The 18,201-nt window shown below is 43.5% G+C and overlaps 1 protein-coding gene across 3 annotated transcripts in view; it reads left to right on the forward strand.

Annotated features, from left to right (window-relative positions):
• The first annotated feature begins 1,059 nt into the window (after positions 1 to 1,059).
• acsf3 (acyl-CoA synthetase family member 3) overlaps positions 1,060 to 18,201 on the forward strand; it is a 62,216-nt gene continuing 45,074 nt past the window's right edge. For all 3 annotated transcript variants that reach the window (XR_014568915.1, XM_083759113.1, XM_083759114.1), the window contains exons 1-5: positions 1,060 to 1,088; positions 2,175 to 2,971; positions 5,522 to 5,677; positions 8,316 to 8,470; positions 15,018 to 15,163. Coding sequence is in view for 2 of the 3 variants with exons in the window: in XM_083759113.1 (XP_083615239.1) it covers positions 2,282 to 2,971; positions 5,522 to 5,677; positions 8,316 to 8,470; positions 15,018 to 15,163 (1,147 nt within the window). In the remaining variant the exon portion in view is untranslated. The remainder of the gene's footprint in view (positions 1,089 to 2,174; positions 2,972 to 5,521; positions 5,678 to 8,315; positions 8,471 to 15,017; positions 15,164 to 18,201) is intronic.

Here is an 18,201-nt window from a genome sequence, read left to right on the forward strand (position 1 = left end):
TTGCATGGCTGTCTTCTGCCCTCTCCCCCGCATGCAGCAAGGTTGTGTCTTCAAACCATACTGTATGGGACTCCCATTGGAAATGCATTGAGGCGGCTATGACACACAGAAGACACAAGTGTGTCTTATAGTGTGAGTGAGGCCTTAATGATCAATCAATCAATTGTGTTTCCAACTTGGATCAATGGAACTATAGGCCACATTAAGTTATTATTTATCCGTAAGCCTTATTGCTATGAAATCACACTTTTCAAGGTTACACATTTTTCAAGGTTTAAACAAATACCACATCTTAATTTTTTTCTTTTCCATAATTATGTTTTTATTTCAATTATCATTGAAATCTTAGTGTGCCTACCAGTGGTCACCGGCCCACAGGTTGAGAATCAATTGAAAACATCCATCCTGGATGAATATGGTTTTCCCTACCTGGCAGGTGTCTGCTGCCTGGGATCATGTGGGATGAAGACTGCATTCTGAGCCTCAGCTCTCCTCAGCTCTCCTCCTTTTTTGATGAATTGAACATGGTGGACCCTGTTGTAAACAAGTGTAATGCTTAATTGGGTCGTCCACTCACAGTTAACAGTCTTTGTATTGAGTTTGTGCTTGAAATGTACTGTAATTCTGCAAACTGTTATAAAATAACATAATAATATAACTGTTAATAAATATTTAAAATTTTCAATCAATCAAACAAACCTGCCCCTCAGGTTCACTGCCCAGTGTTTTATTTTATTTTTTAGTATCCCTTGTGTAGGATATGTCTGTCATTTTAATTGTCCCTCTGGGATATCCTAATACTACAGTTTAGTTTATTGAAATAACCAAATAATAAAACAGTGTGTGTGTGTGTGTGTGTGTGTGTGTGTGTGGGGGGGGGGGCGGCTATAGTGCAGCATAATAAAAAACGATAGCCTCTTCCCTACAGGTTGTCTCTGGTTCCAACTTTAATGTACAGTAGGATACACAATTTACACATTCGCCTGTTCCTCACTAACAAGCAGAACCACAAACCAAGTGTTTGTTTCTACACGGAAGATTATTTCTGTCGCACTGTCATTCACAGGACGAAGCACTGGGTTATTTTGGTAAGGATTGTGAACAGTCAACAACACCTCTAATATTCTCGATATAATATTTCTACTAAACGTGTATGTGGTCACAGACAGTATCGGTTTATCAGGGAAGTTTGTTTTTGTTGTAATTTATGACAGCGTTATTAACTAGGCTACATGTACACATTCATTCAAACAAGCACAGCCCTTTTAATTCTATGTGGCATCAACCACGCATTACTAATATTGTAATGTAATTTAACGAAGCTCCTTTTAATTGTTTAGACAGAAGATAAGTTTGATGTTTACCTGTTATAGTTTCCCCAAGGACTCTGTCGTTGTCTCGCGTCACGAATCACCAGGCTTTAATCTAACTAACCGCAAGCACCGTTCGTTATCCTATTTTTTATATCTGGAATCTAGAGTGTCAACTGCCAACCCTTGACAGCCAATTCAAACAAATGGAAAAGTCCGATCTCATTGTATTCAACGACGTTAAACTCACCAACATTGCAGCTATACACACAGAACCGAAAGCTTGGGTTATCCTCTTTGTATCTGCCACGTTTTTGTTTAACAAATAAACCTACCGTAGAAGACCATAGAGATCTCGTACACAGAGATGCGTACACTACACACACACTCACACAGCTGTTTCTTAATTGCACATGCAGGAGGCAGCAGCGTTGCGTTGTTGAAAACGAGCGCTTCCAAACCAACACTTAAATAATCACCTGCACCGCGGAATGTATTGACAGAAAGTAACTCATAATGTCTACGCTGGATATTTATGAAACGTGGCAGAATCAAACTTACAAGATATTGATTGATTGAAAATACTTGGTTAAACTGTTTGGAAATATACAGTGTGGGATTTTACATTGATTGTTGAAAGGATAACACAAAAAGTCATAGGCTTGTTCCCATTGTGGTCCTATACTCCTGTATCATTCCAGACAGCTGGTTCAGATAAAGTGAAGGGCCACTTTAATCGAAGTTCCAGCTTTATTAAAAAGGAAACATGCAGGTGAAGGAAGCACAATGTAATAATTACACCCACTCCTTTATGTAAAGTGAGCTCAGCTCACATATCCTTTTCTCCCCTGTGTGAATTAACAGATGTCATTGCTCTGATATGAACTGATCCAAGGCACAGGATGGGACCTTCATGAAGATTAAATCTTGCTTCTTTAGATGTGAGACTCTGAAGCACCATATCTGTCATAATGCTTTGGCTCACTACTGCCTGCCACACCTTGAAGTGGGCTGCTGCTCTACGGCAGGTTACTGTTTGTCAGACTCACTGCCATCCACAGAGAGTTCCATGGGCATATTATTATAGCACCACTACTGGTAGATGGGCTACAAGGAAGAATCAGAAGCCAGTCTTTGACAGAGCTCCAGCGTACGGAGACAAGCTGGCTGTCATAGACAGTAGCGGAAGCCACACTTACAAGCAGCTGTACTGCCGCAGCTTAGGCCTGGCAGCTCGAATGGGCAGCGCTCTCAGCTGTCACCCCGGAGGACTGGAAGGGAAGCGCGTCTCCTTCCTGTGTGCTAATGACGCGTCGTACACGGTGGCGCAGTGGGCCACGTGGATGTGTGGCGGGACGGCTGTACCGCTGTACCGCAAACACCCGCCATCTGAGCTGGAGTACATCATCACCGACTCCCAGAGTTCCCTGCTGGTGGCGGGCCATCCCTACTCCGATTCCTTGGAACCACTGGCACAGAGGCTGGGGCTCCCGTGCCTGGTTCTGCCTCCTACCTCCAACCTGGACGGTCTGAACGGGGAAGAGATCCACGGAGCTGCTGTCACCGATTGGGCAGAGCGGCCTGCCATGATCATCTATACAAGTGGCACTACGGGCAGACCCAAAGGAGTCCTTCATACTCACAGTAATATCCTAGCCATGGTAAGTGTTTCTATCCATTGTCTTTTGGTATCCATTATAGCACTTCGGAGCTCGAGACCCCAAATTTGGTGTCTCCCCGGGACCCAAACTAAATATTATAATTTAACCACTTAAGCCCTATTTTATAGTGAAAATAGCCCATCTACAAGCTCACAACGACGTGTTGAGCTTGATTCAACGTGTCGCAGACGCGGTGCGTTGTGAGCTTGTATGTAGAATAGCTATTTTCAGCATGCAACACGTCGTACGGCGAAGAATAAATCAGGTTTCACTGTGGGAGATGTCTTTTTTTGGCCGATCGAGGCCATCATGTACTGTATGTATACACTATACAGAGTGCTCCTTGACGCAAAAATAACAAGCTACGGTTTTCTGACCTCAATTGCACCCAAAAAACCTGAACTTTGAACATTCAGTGAATTTTCTGTGGTCTGGGGTTTTCTGAATAATTAGGCTCAAACAAGTACTCTGATCTGGGGGGCGGAGCAGGGGTGATGATTGACAGGCAAAGTGCCATCTGCTGGCTAAAATATGGCAAATAAAATAAGGCAATAAGGCAAATAAGAAAAACACCTGGCATGGCATACTGAACTGGATTTTTCTGTTAGAACCTTTTAATACACTAAGACAACATGTTGTTAAAAATAATGTCATATCTTTATACCATTATAACCTCAAAATGTTTATATCATGCTAGACATTTTAAAGTATCTCTTAATATGACTATTCTAATGACAGACCCCTGAACAGTGTTTGCGTCAAGTTTGGTGTAGATCTGAGAAACAGTGGGCCAGTGGTCCCCGGGGGGCCCTGACTTGGTCCCTGGTGTGACTGTTGTCATGGCAGAGCTCTGAACAGTGTGGTGTGACTGTTGTCATGGCAGAGCTCTGAACAGTGTGGTGTGACTGTTGTCATGGCAGAGCTCTGAACAGTGTGGTGTGACTGTTGTCATGGCAGAGCTCTGAACAGTGTGGTGTGACTGTTGTCATGGCAGAGCTCTGAACAGTGTGGTGTGACTGTTGTCATGGCAGAGCTCTGAACAGTGTGGTGTGACTGTTGTCATGGCAGAGCTCTGAACAGTGTGGTGTGACTGTTGTCATGGCAGAGCTCTGAACAGTGTGGTGCTGATCGCAGCAATGGTGCACCTGTGCCCTCATGTGGCTCTCATGGCAGACCTCTGAAAACCAAAGTGTGCCTCCCAGGACATGATAGATTTCCAAGGTTGAGGCTGGATGATGCCATCTGGGGGGCATAGAGGAGAAAGTTGATGATTGCAAGATTTCTTGCAAATATTTTACTTAAAACAGTTTGACGGCCGCTAATTGTTTAATCAAACGATCACCTCTGCTTAATACGCTAAACCCGCCTTTTGTTTTATGTGTTTAATTCGCCGTATTTTAATAATGAAAAAGAAACAGTGGCTTTGTCGCGGACCTGGTGACAAGGCCTTCACGTTATGATGACGAAACCGGAAATCAACCCATGCGCTGGGCTGCTAGGGCTTCTGGGAAATTGAGGCCAATAAAAGTGGACTTGTGGGATTGCCTCTTAGAGGCGGATCTTGTGCCTCACCATCATGGCCGCTGGTGCCGATTATCATAACAAACGGACGGATCATTTTTAGCCAGATTTTCATGGATCAAAAGCCCAAATACTTCAGCATATGCTCTAAAGGTAATAAAACAATCTCGGCAGCATAGAATATTTGATTAAAATGCGGGTTACGCGTTTTATGGAGTCAAACTGTTAAGTAAAAGTATACAGGGGCACGGTGGCACAGTCGGTAGTGCTGTCACCTCACAGCTAGAAGGTCCTGGGTTCGATTCGCGCTGGGGACAAATGTGGGAAATGTCGGAATTACGTGTTCCTTCAACGCGCTACGTCCGGCCGGGGAAACTCGCCCCTGTCAGGTGAAAAGAAGCAGCTTGGACTCCTCATGCATATAAGAAAGCATGAGGCCAGTACACTCTCCCCCCAGGTTGGCAGAGGAAGTGTGGCACTCAGGAATTCATTAGATAATTGACACTGGGTGAAAAAATGGGTTGCAAAATCGTGGGATTTTTTTTTTTGAAAATGTTTAGAAAGTGCTGCAATGTAGAAATACTCTGTTACAAGTAAAAGTCCAGAATTCAAAATGTACTAAAACTATCAAAAAGTACAAAAGTACAAAATTGTGCAGAATGTCCCATTTCACAAGTTTTCAAATGTATACAAATCTTTAGAAAATAGCAGATCTACAAGCTTACAGTTACACGGGTCACATTGCGTAGTTCGGCTATTTTCAAATGACCGAAATGTATAGGGCTGAAGTTGTTAAAGGCCCACTTCACCCTTTTTCACAGGCCCACTTCACATCTTATTTTAGTGATGATTAGGACACAGGAAACACTTTCCTGGGGTTTTTTTATGTGTGTAATATGTGTTTTTAGATATTTTAGTTATGACGATACCGAAACTGTTTATTAAACATATTCAATCAAATTAAATTAATAAATAACTAAATAATAATAATGTTAAGCATTGAATGCACTTTGTTTCTGCCCCCAACAGGTTCAATGTCTGGTTTCTGAGTGGGCTTGGTCTAGGGACGACGTGATCCTCCACACTTTGCCACTCCACCACGTGCACGGCATTGTTAACAAGCTTCTGTGCCCGCTCTGGGTTGGTGCGACCTGCGTCATGCTCCCTGACTTCCAGCCTCAGAAGGTCTTTATCTCTCCCTGACTCTCTCGCTCCTTCTTGTAGTCTCTCTCTCTGTCTGTCTGCCAATCTGTGCATGCATGCACACAGATACACACCCACTGATGTTGTTTTGTGTGTGTGTGCCTGCCTGTCTTCCTGCCTGGAACCTGTATACACTTTATTAACTGACATGAACAAAAGACGCAGCTGTTCAGCTCCACTGGTCAGTTGGCAGCCATGAGAGCATATTGCTGACCGTGACAGTGGGTCTGGGCTTTGGGCAGTAGGGGGAGATGCAGCGAGGTTTGAAAGAGCCCTTGAGTTCTTTCTCTCAGTCAGTCAGTTCACCACTCTATCCATCCACAATACCCCCTCCACTTTTCTTCTCCCGTCCCTTCTTAATCTCCCTCTTCGCCTCCTCTCCCTCCTCCTATCTAGCCCCCCCCACCCCAGCCCCCCCCTCCCTCTCTGACTGTCAAACTAAGTGTTTGGGGCTCAGTGATGGATTGCCCTGTGTGGCTTTGTATCTGACCAACGCAGACTCACGGCAGGCGCTTAAGGAGCGGATCAATCGATGAGCTGACATTGAAGAATGATAGTGCTTGTTTGGCCGAGCAAAGGGAGGGGCAGAAGCGTGTGTGTGTGTGTGTGTGTGTGTGTGTGTGTGTGTGTGTGTGTGTGTGTGTGTGTGTGTGTGTGTGTGTGTGTGTGTGTGTGTGTGTGTGTGTGTGTGTGTGTGTGTGTGTGTGTGTGTGTGTGTGTGTGTGTGTGTGTGTGTGTGTGTGTGTGTGAGAGAGAGAAAGGGTCTTCTTTTTTCACGCATTTGAGTGAACTGTATAGGTGTGTACTTGCATGTGTATGTTTGTTTATGTGTGGGCATGAGTCTGTGTGAGTGTTTGCGTGTCAAGGCTGCCTTTAGAAGGTTATCTAAATCCTAATAGGCATCAGGTTTGACTGAAAGGAAAGGTCTTTAAAGGACATGTATATCTGTCAACATGAGCTTTTTGCTCTTACCATCAATAGGTATCAGTGTTCAACTGTTATTTCTGACCTTGACTAAAATGGCACAAAGCCTTTTCTCTCGCCTCAGAGTATGCCTTTATTCCCGTCTCTCCTGAAGTTACAGTATATTGATAAACTAATCAATAGTCTGTCTTGTATCCTCTAAGATCTCTGAAGGGTAGCCCGTGTGGTAGAGATTGATTTTTTTTATATCAACGGCAGATCGCTGCGATAATTTTTCAGGACCATACTACAGTGACTCCAGCATGACTTCACTGGCCAGAACGAAAGCGGTCCATTTAGAACGGAGAGAAAGTAGGGCCTTGTGACCAGACTAAAAATTAGATTTATCTCACATGGTGTGTAGCTGCAGATAGCTCAATCTGTAGACTCACTGGGGATCAGGACTGGCTACTGTAAGTGGTAAGCTAGGGTCTGTGTGTTACCACAGGGCTAGACAGGTATGGGGGCTGTTTAAGGATGCAAGGCGGTATAGCTCTGGGGGTCTCACCACTTCTCATCCCCCAGGTGGAGACCAGCCCTTTTGACAGACATAAATTGCCTTCCTCCCCCTTCTACAGCGGGCTCTGTGGAAGCACTCCGCTGCACTTGATAGACACCACCCATAATGCTCAGAACACCCTCAGGAAATAATATTTCCTCCTGAGCTCGCCTTCCTCTTGCATGCACTAGTATTTACTCGTGTACGCTTGCACTCGCACATGCCTATACGCACTTGCGCCTGCTAATGCGCAAGCCAGTTTGTTATTAAGTGTAATTACTGTGAGGGATGAGCGAGGCTGGAGTGAGAGTTATTTGATTAGATCAGCATCACATTTATCTGGACCAGACTGAGACGCAGGGGAAGATGCAGATCTTGAAGAAGGTGACTTAATGGAGGGGGGAGTCATAGTCGAGGTGTTGTCGGCACTTGGCAGGTCGGTACAGACAAGTTAGTGTGTGTGTGTGTGTGTGTGTGTGTGTGTGTGTGTGTGTGTGTGTGTGTGTGTGTGTGTGTGTGTGTGTGTGTGTGTGTGTGTGTGTGTGTGTGTGTGTGTGTGTGTGTGTGTGTGTGTGCGTGCGAGAGAGAGAATTTGATAAGAGCAGAGGCAGCGAAGCAGGAAATTATGAAACGGAGAGAGAAGGATAAGTGAATATGAGTTGTAGAAAGGGAGAAGGATGAAGGGAAGGCGCGGGGTGGGTCCAGAGATGGAGGCAGAGAATGAAAAGGCAGGATGAGAGCAGGGGAGCCGGGGATGAATAGACGGAGAGACAGATGGGGAGGAGCGTTTGTCTCCCAGGGGGACGTCAGGACATGGAGACACTGTCATTCACCTTCACTTTGTTCACGCTGTCCTCCCACAGGAAACACACTTGTCAAAACTAAGTTACCTATTCAGTACAGTAGAGCCTGCGTGCCGGGTCCGGCCCACAGTCTTACCTGAGCCGTCAATAGCGGTCTGCCCTTTCCCACTCTACCAACTCCACACATTAACAAATGAAATGAAATGAATCGTTTATGGGTTTTATTTGAATAACATACATTACTGTAGCTACATCCTGCCGTACACTATACACTGTACTGTTTCTCTCTCCCTCACTACCTCCTTCACATCTGTTCTTTTGTTCTCTCGCTCCCTCCCTCCCTCCTTCCCTCCAGGTGTGGGAGATGCTGCTGAGTGAGAAGTCTCCTGTGGTTAATGTGTTTATGGCAGTACCAACTATCTACTCTAAGCTGATCCAGTACTATGATGAGCACTTCACCCAGCCACACGTCAAGGACTTTGTCAAAGCCTTCTGCAAGGAGAGAATCAGGTAGGACATGGTGGATAAAGGCGCTATATAAATGCACCATTTACCATTTTAGGGGGGCAGTTCAGGGTCCGACGTTAAGGTTTTTGAGTGGTGCAACCACTCTCTTACGGCGCTATGTGTGTTGGTGGGTGGGTGGGTGGGTGGCTGGGTGCAGGATAGAGAGGGGCCTTCCACCAATCATGATCGAGCGGGGGCGGGCCTTGGTGTGTGTGTGCTGTTGTCCCCAATGCAGTGTGTGTATGTGCACATCTTGTTACCGGGGCAGATCGGGGGGGTTTCCAAATCACCCCAAATCACTGAATGCTCCTTTAAAGGAATACTTTTGAGTCATGCTCTTTTAAATAACAATTTAAAAATACTCCTTAATGAAAGTTATGTGGCAGTGCTACAAACTATAGCCTAAGTAATTAGAAGCATGGACAGGTAAAAGCAAAGAACTTGTCCACTGGTGACACCCGTGCAGTACTGACCATTTATGACTGAGATTCTGCATTGCCTACAGATGACATCGTCTGAGACCTTGCAGATATCTACAAGCAAAGAACGCAAACAAAGTTCTGAGGACAAATCTATTTTATAATCATTGCGGCTCAACTATGAGTGCTGACCGCAGGGCTCTAGACTAACATTAACATTACATTAACATAATTGGTTTTACTGGTGTTTTTTATGTCATATACGGTAACAATTGTGCCTGCACAATTGTACCTGCACAGTACACTGTACCTGCACAGCTCCTGCGCAGCAGAGCTGGTACTACGGTAAATGACAGGCGCAAAGCAGAGAGTACAGGATGTCCATTCATTCACATGTATACAGAGACAGACAGAGACGTAACCAGTAACCACTTTATATCACCAACCTTTTATTTAATAAATGTTCATATATTGTTTAAAGATAACTCATCCATCTTTTACAATTTATAGGTGCCGTGCACCAGTAAAGTGCACCCACACAATCAACATATACACACAAACAGACCTGCTAAATGTAAGGTGCACTGGTGCGACCATTGACATTTGTTTGTTACACTGGACAGATGTTTGGGTGCGCCCAAAAAATGGGTGCACTTTGTCTGGAGCCCTGGACCGTTAAAGCCTGCCCACAGTTTTTCAGTGCTGGAACGATGGTTTTGACACCTGGATCTCTGCTGTTTTGATTGTTTACTTCACCTTCCCGTGTTCATTCGCTTTGGCATAATTTGTCTCTGACATTTCGCCATTATAGTGACAGACACAGTAGACAAAGTGAGTGCTTTCTCTCTGCATTCATCAATTTAATTGAATTTATCTAGTTTCGCTGTGAAGCTAGTGAAGGACGATATGCCACCACATGGTGGCGCTATAACATAAACTCAACTGCTCCAATCCAAAACAGAAGACGTTCTTGTCGGCAGTGGCACCTCACACCAGGTTCAATCATCCCCCATAACAGGCATCACCTTCTCTGACCAGGACTTTTCTCCTTTCTGTCGTAAGAATGGACCCCCACCTCAACTTTGAGGCCCACATCCAACATCAACTTTGCAAAACCTCTTTTTTCACCGCAGGGATATAGCCTGTTGATGCTTTCAAGAGCTCACTAAAGACTTTCCTTTTTGAGGGGCGCTCTGCCCAGCTTTCCGGGTCTGTGTGAACACAAACATTGGCTTGTGATTGGCTGATCACCCCATGGCGATGTTTTGATTGGCTGAGCAAAGTACATATTGAAGATAAAAGTGAGGCCCCCCGCGGTGCCCCGCTTGCAGAGCCTCCCGTACGTACGCCAGTGGTGAAGACGCCAAAAGTGACGGAATGACATTTGTGATGATTTGATTGGCTGAGCATGGAATGATGATTTCATTGGCTGAGCACGGAATGTTTGTTTGAAATTTCTTTATTTAGGAATACCCCATTGAGATACAGTATCTCGTTTTCGAGAGGGTCCTAACTACCATCAATACAATACAGTACACAAAAGGGAGAAAAGAGAAAAAAAACTAAAACACAAAACAAAACAAACAAACACAAAATACAAAACACAAAAAACAGGGTATTAGTGGAAGATTTAAGGACGTAATTTTCGCCGTTAACTTCAAGTCATGATACAGAGAACTCCTTTGGCATGGAAGTACCTTAGGGTCATAGGAAAAGATTTATCCAAAGAGACAAGCTGCATCACCTTTCATTTCTGAATTATACACCTTTTTCAAAATGGCCGCCACCATTTACAGCAATACAGCATAGCCCGTATCTTTGCTTCTGTTAGAGCTATAATAAAAATATTGGTGCCAAAGTATACATTTTTAGGGTCAAGGAATCCAATTAAATAGATTTCAAGACTAAAAAATCCAATAGTTTTCTCGTTACCATGACAACGGGGGTCAAATATGCACATTTCATTCGAAAAAATACGTTTTAACAGGGTAACTTTACCCCGCCTCACCCACTAAAACTTTCATTTAGTTTCCTCTTTGGCATGGAAGTACCTTAGGGTCATAGGAAAAGATTTATCCAAAGACACAAGCTGCTTCACCTTTCATTTCTGAAATATACACCTTTTTCAAAATGGCCACCACCATTTACAGCAATACAGCATAGCCCGTATCTTTGCTTCTGTTGGAGCTATAATAATAATATTGGTGCCAAAGTATAAATTTTTAGGGTCAAGGAATCCAATGAAATGGATTTCAAGAATAAAAAACCCAATAGTTTTCTCGTTACCATGACAATAGGGGTCAAATATGCTAATTTAAATCGTAAAATACGTTTTAACAGGGTAACTTTCCACCCCTCACCCTAAAACTTTTATTTAGTTTTCCCTTTGGCATGGAAGGGCCTTAGGGCAATTGGAAAAGATTTATCCAAAGAGACAAGTTGCATCATCCTTCATTTACGAAATATACACATTTTCAAAATGGCCACAACCATTTACAATAATACAGCAGATCTAATATTTTTGCTTCTGTTATAAAATTTTGCTAATTTCCACTCATATCATTATACGTACATCATCAGCCAATCAGCTGAGCACATTCCGTGCTCATGCACACACGTACACACAAAGCTGTGCATATAGGAGCACCGCTAAAAGAAACAATGTTTTTCTCATTACAATCACAATTGTGGTAAAATATGCATATGTAATTAATCAAATAAGTCTCAACAAGGTGACATTAAATTTCCCCCAGCATTGCACAATACAGCGGTTTCCTGCTGAGTACCATGGCCTCAGATTTGGAGATGCTGATCCTCTTCCTATGGCCACCACACACTCGACAACATAATCTGCAAAAAGCAGTGAAGCAACCCTTAGCTCCCCGAAGCGTATACCCTCTCCTCCACGACTGCGTCTCGAGATCCTTCCATGAATATCACAAACAGGATAGGTGACAATGTGCAGCCCTGGTGGAGGCCAACCCCAACCACAAACAAATCTGACTTACTGCCCAACACATGGACATAGCTCTCGCTTTGGGTGTACAGAGATTGAATGGCCCTCAACAAGGACCCCCTCACCCCATATTCCTGCACGCTGCATCCACAAAACACAAGTAGACTGGATATACATACTCCCAGGCCTTTTCCAGGATCTGTGCAAGAGTGAAGAGCTGGTCAGTTATTCCACGACAAGGACGGAATCCACTTAGCTCCTCTTGAATCTGAGGTTTGACTATCGGCCGGACCCTCCTTTCCAGTACCTTGGTGTAAACCAGGGAGACTGAGCAATGAGATACCTCTAAAATTGGCACACACCCTCTGGTCCCCTTTCTTTTCTTTTTTTTAAGATATTTTTTTGCGGCTTACGCCTTTTATTGATTTTTGAAGGGACAGACAGTAGGCTGACAGGAAACGGGAGAGAGATGGGGGGATGACATGCAGTAAAGGCCGTGTCGGGTCCGGGAGTCGAACCCGCGGCACACTGCGACTGGATTACCAGTCCGGTGCCCAGACCGTTACGCTACGGCCTGGGCCTGGTCCCCTTTCTTAAAGAATGGCACAACTACCCCAGTCTGCCACTCTTTAGGCACTGTACCAGACTTCCACGCAATATTGAAAAGATCCATCTTCAACCGCTTATCCTTAGTCAGGTCACAGGGGCAACAGCTCCACCAGAGCTACAGACTTCCCTCTCCAGAGCAACATTAGTAACTTCCCCCTGGGGGATCCAGAGGCGTTCCAAGGCCAATGAATGGTTGTAATCCCTCCATCTCATCCTTGGTCTTCCCAGGATTATCCTCCCAGTGGGACATGCATCGAGGACCTCCCTATAGGGAGATGCCCGATAAGCATCCTAACCAGATGCCCGAACCACCTAAGATGACTCCTTTCCAAGCGAATAAGCAGCGACTCTACTCTGAGTCTCTCTCACATGACTGAACTTCTCACCCTATCTGTCCCTATGTTGAAAATATGTGTCAAGTGTCAACCAATCCCCTCAACACCCAGAGCCTTCAGCATTTCTCAACGGATCTCACCAACCTTTGGGGCTTTTCCACTGTGGAGTTGCTTAACTGGCTGTCCCGAGTCTCCCGGGATAACATATACTGACCATAACTGTTATGGTCAGCCCATGATTGGCACAGAAGTCCAATAACAAGCCACCACTCGGGTTCAGATCAGGGAGATCGTTCCTCCCAAACACGCCACTCCCAAGTGTCTGTCATTGCCCACGTGCATTGAAGACCCCCAGTAAGACTACGGAATCCCCCACAACAGGTGCCCCATACAGGGCCCCATGTAAGGCACCTTGTGAATGCTGCATGACAGAGCATACATGGATCTCTGCAGATACTTGTCTGCAGATACATTATGTGAATAGGATTTGCAACCCCATTGTCATGGTATTGACCCTATGTACACTTTGAAGTTTACCATTATAGCTTTAACAGAAGCAAAGTTCCCATACCTTTGCTTCTGCTGTATTACTTCAAATGGTGGTGGCCATTTTTAAACACATATATTTCAGAAATCAAGTGTTCTTATTTGTTTCTTTGAATAATGTCTTTCTTATTGCCCTATAAGGTACTTCCATACCAAAGGTAAAGTAAATAAAAGTGTGGGAGGGTGTAAGTTACCCTGTTTTTTAATGAAATTTGCACATTTGTCCACCCACTGTCATGGTAATTAGTGATTTTTATTTGTATTTATTTTTTGCATTGAAAACTACTCAATTGAATTCCTTTGAAACCAATATTATAGCTCTAACAGAATGATATGAGCTATGTTGTATTGCTGTAAATGGCGGCGGACATTTAAAAAAAGGAATATATTTCAGAAATGAAGAGTGATCTCATTTTGTCTCTTTGAATAATTTTTTTGCAATGTTACTTCCATGCCAAATGGAAAACTAAGTTTTAGGGGGGTGGGGAGGGGGTGGAAAGTTACCCTGTTAAAACATGTTTATTTTAATGAAATGATCATATTTTACACCTGTTGTCATGATAATGAGAAAACTAATTGGATTTTTTTTCTTGAAACCTATTTAATTGGATTCCTTGACCCCATAAATGTACACTTTGACACCAATATTATTATTATAGCTCTAACAGAAACAAAGACATGGGCTATGCTGTATTGCTGTAAATGGTGGTGGCCATTTTGAAAAACGTGTATATTTCAGAAATGAAAGGTGATGCAGCTTGTGTCTTTGGATACATCTTTTGTATGACCCTAAGGTACTTCCATGCCAAAGAGGAAACTAAATGAAAGCTTTAGAGGGTGAGGGGGGGTAAAGTTACCCTGTTAAAACGTATTCTTTTGAATTAAATTTGCAGATTTTACCCCTGTTGTCATGGTAACGAGAAAACTATTGGGTTTTTTATTCTTGAAATCTATTTAATTGGATTCCTTGACCCTAAACATGTATACTTTGACACCAATATTATTATTATAGCTCTAACCAAAGCAAAGATATGGGCTCTGGTGTAATAGTGGTTCATTGTCGGCGGCCATTTTGAAAAACGTGCATATTTCAGTAATGAAGGGTGATGCAGCTCGTCTCTTTGGATAAATCTTTTCATATGACCCTAAGGTACTTCCATGCCAAAGGGTTTCTCTGTATCATGACTTGAAGTCAAATGTCCCTTAAATCTTCCACTATATTACAATAAGCAAGTATAATAGCAAAGAGATGGATCATTTGTTCTGTCAGATATGATTGGTCAGCATGTCAGCAATGTGATGTATGATATACCTGGATCCTCCTCCACAAGGTCTGTAATTTTTCGACCGTTTCGGATGCGGGTGGCTCGCAGGAACCGGGCTGCCCCCCTGGGGTCCTGTGGGTCTGGATGTTGCAGTAACTATAACAATCGATGTATAGTTGCACCACTCACTTCACAGAGGTGTGATTTTTTATTGTTTTTAAACCCTCCTTTTTTGATAGTTTTGCCTCAAATCATGAACAAACTGTCCGATTGCTGTGAAACATTGATGGCCAACAATAAGCTACCTGCCCTGGTCGGAAGTTATTATTATTTTATATTGCTATTGCTAATAGTGTGTCGAATCAACAAGGGGTTCACATGTACATGAGCAACAATAGGACTGTAGTTCTTTGTCCTCAGGTTGATGGTGTCAGGATCAGCTGCTCTCCCCCAGCCCACCCTGCAACGCTGGAAGGACATTACTGGACACACACTGTTGGAACGCTACGGCATGACTGAGATCGGCATGGCACTGTCCAACCCCCTGAAGGGGCCACGCATCCCAGGTACAGTAGTCTGCTTTGTACATAACTACATAGTCCTGTACTTGCGTGGGCGTGCATGCAGATTACTGTAACAGTAGGATCCACCGGCTGTTTCCGCCCCTCTAGAGCAGAAATCACACTGGCTGAAGCAGGCTAGAGCTGGAGAGATGGGAAGACCCCTGCTACTGAACAAACACTCCTATAGCAATGATTGGTATGAGAATATAGAACTGTTTAACACTTATTTTAACAAAACATATTACTTACACCCACTTTGATATTCATGGCCATTTCATATGTGTACTGTAAATCGTTATTTTCTCCACACAATTTAGTGTGTTGGATTACCTATCTCATGCAAGTCTCATTTTCAATCCATACTAGAATTAATCCAATCCAATCCACTTTATTTATAAAGCACATTTTTATACAACAAGGTTGAAACAAAGTGCTGTACACAAAGAAATACAAAAAAAACAACAACATCAACACTACATAGACAGGGCACATAAGGACACAATCCAACTAGAAGCTCGACCGGCGGCAGCTCTAGTGCCGCGAAAAACAAACAAAGTGTAACACAGAAACCTGTGGCATGTAGAATTATGTTACCATAGGTGCACATCGCTGTTTGATGACATTGCGTACAGTGGTTCTAATGGGCAAAGAGGTGGCTGAAATGGGCCTGAATAATTAACTGTACAATATGTGAAGATATTGAGGCTGGGATAATAAGCCTAGAACCTTGACAGAGTACTAATGAATAGTCTGTGGAAGTGTGGAGGCAAGTGGGGTGCTGGTAAGCTCAGCCCTATAGCAACCAGACACCACGTTGACCCTATTCTGATTCTGGTAGTGGGATGGGATGGCAAACAAACTACAGATGTTGTAAAATGTAAGCAGTGATGCCAAGTTAATGCTCTTTAAACAACATGCATTGACACTGACATTGTACACTGAGTTGTGACATTTATCTGTGCACCTATATGCATAAATTACAGGAAAGAGAAACAAAGCAACAATAATAACACATGTCAGTTTACCCCTTTCATTCATCCCAGTGTTATCAAGCAATAGTTCTACTGTACCTTATGTGCACGTTTTATCTCAGTCAGTTTCCCCAAGTGTGATGTCTGTTACAGTAGCATCTCTTCTCTTCTCTTCTCTTCTCTTCTCTTCTCTTCTCTTCTCTTCTCTTCTCTTCTCTTCTCTTCTCTTCTCTTCTCTTCTCTTCTCTTCTCTTCTCTTCTCTTCTCTTCTCTTCTCTTCTCTTCTCTTCTCTTCTCTTCTCTTCTCTTCTCTTCTCTTCTCTTCTCTTCTCTTCTCTTCTCTTCTCTTCTCTTCTCTTCTCTTCTCTTCTCTTCTCTTCTCTTCTTCTCTCTCTTCTCTTCTCTTCTCTTCTCTTCTCCTCTCCTCTCCCCTCCCCTCCCCTCCCCTCCCCTCCCCTCCCCTCCCCTCCCCTCCCCTCCCCTCCCCTCCCCTCCCCTCCTCTTCTCTTCTCCCCCCATCGCATTCCCATTCCCCAACCAGCTTGTGTTGTGTCTGACAGGTAAGGCTAATTAGACTGCCAGTGGACTGGGTAATCCTCTGTCTGCTGCTTTGCTGGGGATCTGTGGTTGCCGTTGTTTATTTGTCAGAGAATGTTTGGCAGCATAAAGAAGCAGGCTGCGTTTGATTCCTCTCAGGTGATTATTAAGAACAGCTTCAAGAGGTGTGCACCTCTATTGACGTCTCCACTGTGCAAGTGCACAAGCCGTGTGTGTGTGTGTGTGTGTGTGTGTGTGTGTGCGTGCGTAATCATTGCTCACGGCTGTTTGAGTCGGCGTGTTCCTGTCTTTCTTTAAGTAGGTTAAAGTGGATCAATAGCAACCGCAGGAAGCATTGGCACAACATGAGTACAGTCGGAGTCGCTCATCCTCCCGCTGATCAGTCTGCAACACACTGCTCTTAACACCCACTTATAGTGATCTTATTGATGTAGTTAGGAGTTGTAACTACTTTCTCTGGTGCTAGAATGTCCCCCGAGGGATCAATACATCCATCTATCGATCCATCTATCGATCGATCCATCTATCCATCTATCCATCTATCCATCCATCCATCCATCCATCCATCCATCCATAAATCCATCCATCCATCCATCCATCCATCCATCTATCTATCTAGTGCTGCACAATTCATTAATTGTGATATAGATTCAGACACCTATGAAATGTCATTTTGTGAAGTATCGTGGACAATCGTGCAGCACTAGTTGGGATGTTCAATTCATTTTAGTTGCGCTTATGTTTTTGCCACAAGAGAGAGACTTTCCATTTTCATGATTCTTTTTTTTTAATCGTGTGAGAATTTACCTACCTACTACTTTATAGGATAGGTCATACTATATTGACCTATTCCTATCTGTGTTTGTATACTTATTGTGTTTTGTGACCTATTCCTATTTGTGTAATAAACTTTGTGAACCTTTAGCGTGATACTCTCCGTGTCACGTTATTGTTTCACAAAGTTTATTACACAAATAGGAACATATATAGTGCTGGATCATAATGACGTGACAATAAGATATGAGACAAAGTACCGTGCCTACTGCAGCAAGGCTGACCTTGCTGGTGCTGAGATGTCTCTCGTAGCCTATCTATAAAGTATGCTATATAGATATGTATTGCAACCAATGAGTGGTAATCACAGTTGCCACTCTAACCACTCCTTTAAAGAAGCACCATTCTTCTGTGGTCTCAGGAGGCAGAGGTTTTATAAGTCAGTGCGCATAGCCTAATCCTCCGATTCTAAACCAAGAACTAATGTCCCCGTGCTGGAACCAGCGTGGACGACGAGGATCCAGATGGGGAATTATTGATTATGCTCTGTCTGATGTTAATGGAATGTATTATATGGGAAAGTAACAATGTATATATTCTCTCTGTTTTCATTCTATTGCAGGTATAAAATCTAGCCTGACTATACCTGAATACTAACATCAATCACTGCTATATATAATTGGTCATTAGGACACTTTCAATGTCTTAATAGCACAATTAATCTGTTATCGTGACTAT

The sequence above is a fragment of the Protomyctophum parallelum genome, assembly GCF_964188405.1.
Source record: "Protomyctophum parallelum genome assembly, chromosome: 2".
NCBI classification, from domain to species: domain Eukaryota; kingdom Metazoa; phylum Chordata; class Actinopteri; order Myctophiformes; family Myctophidae; genus Protomyctophum; species Protomyctophum parallelum.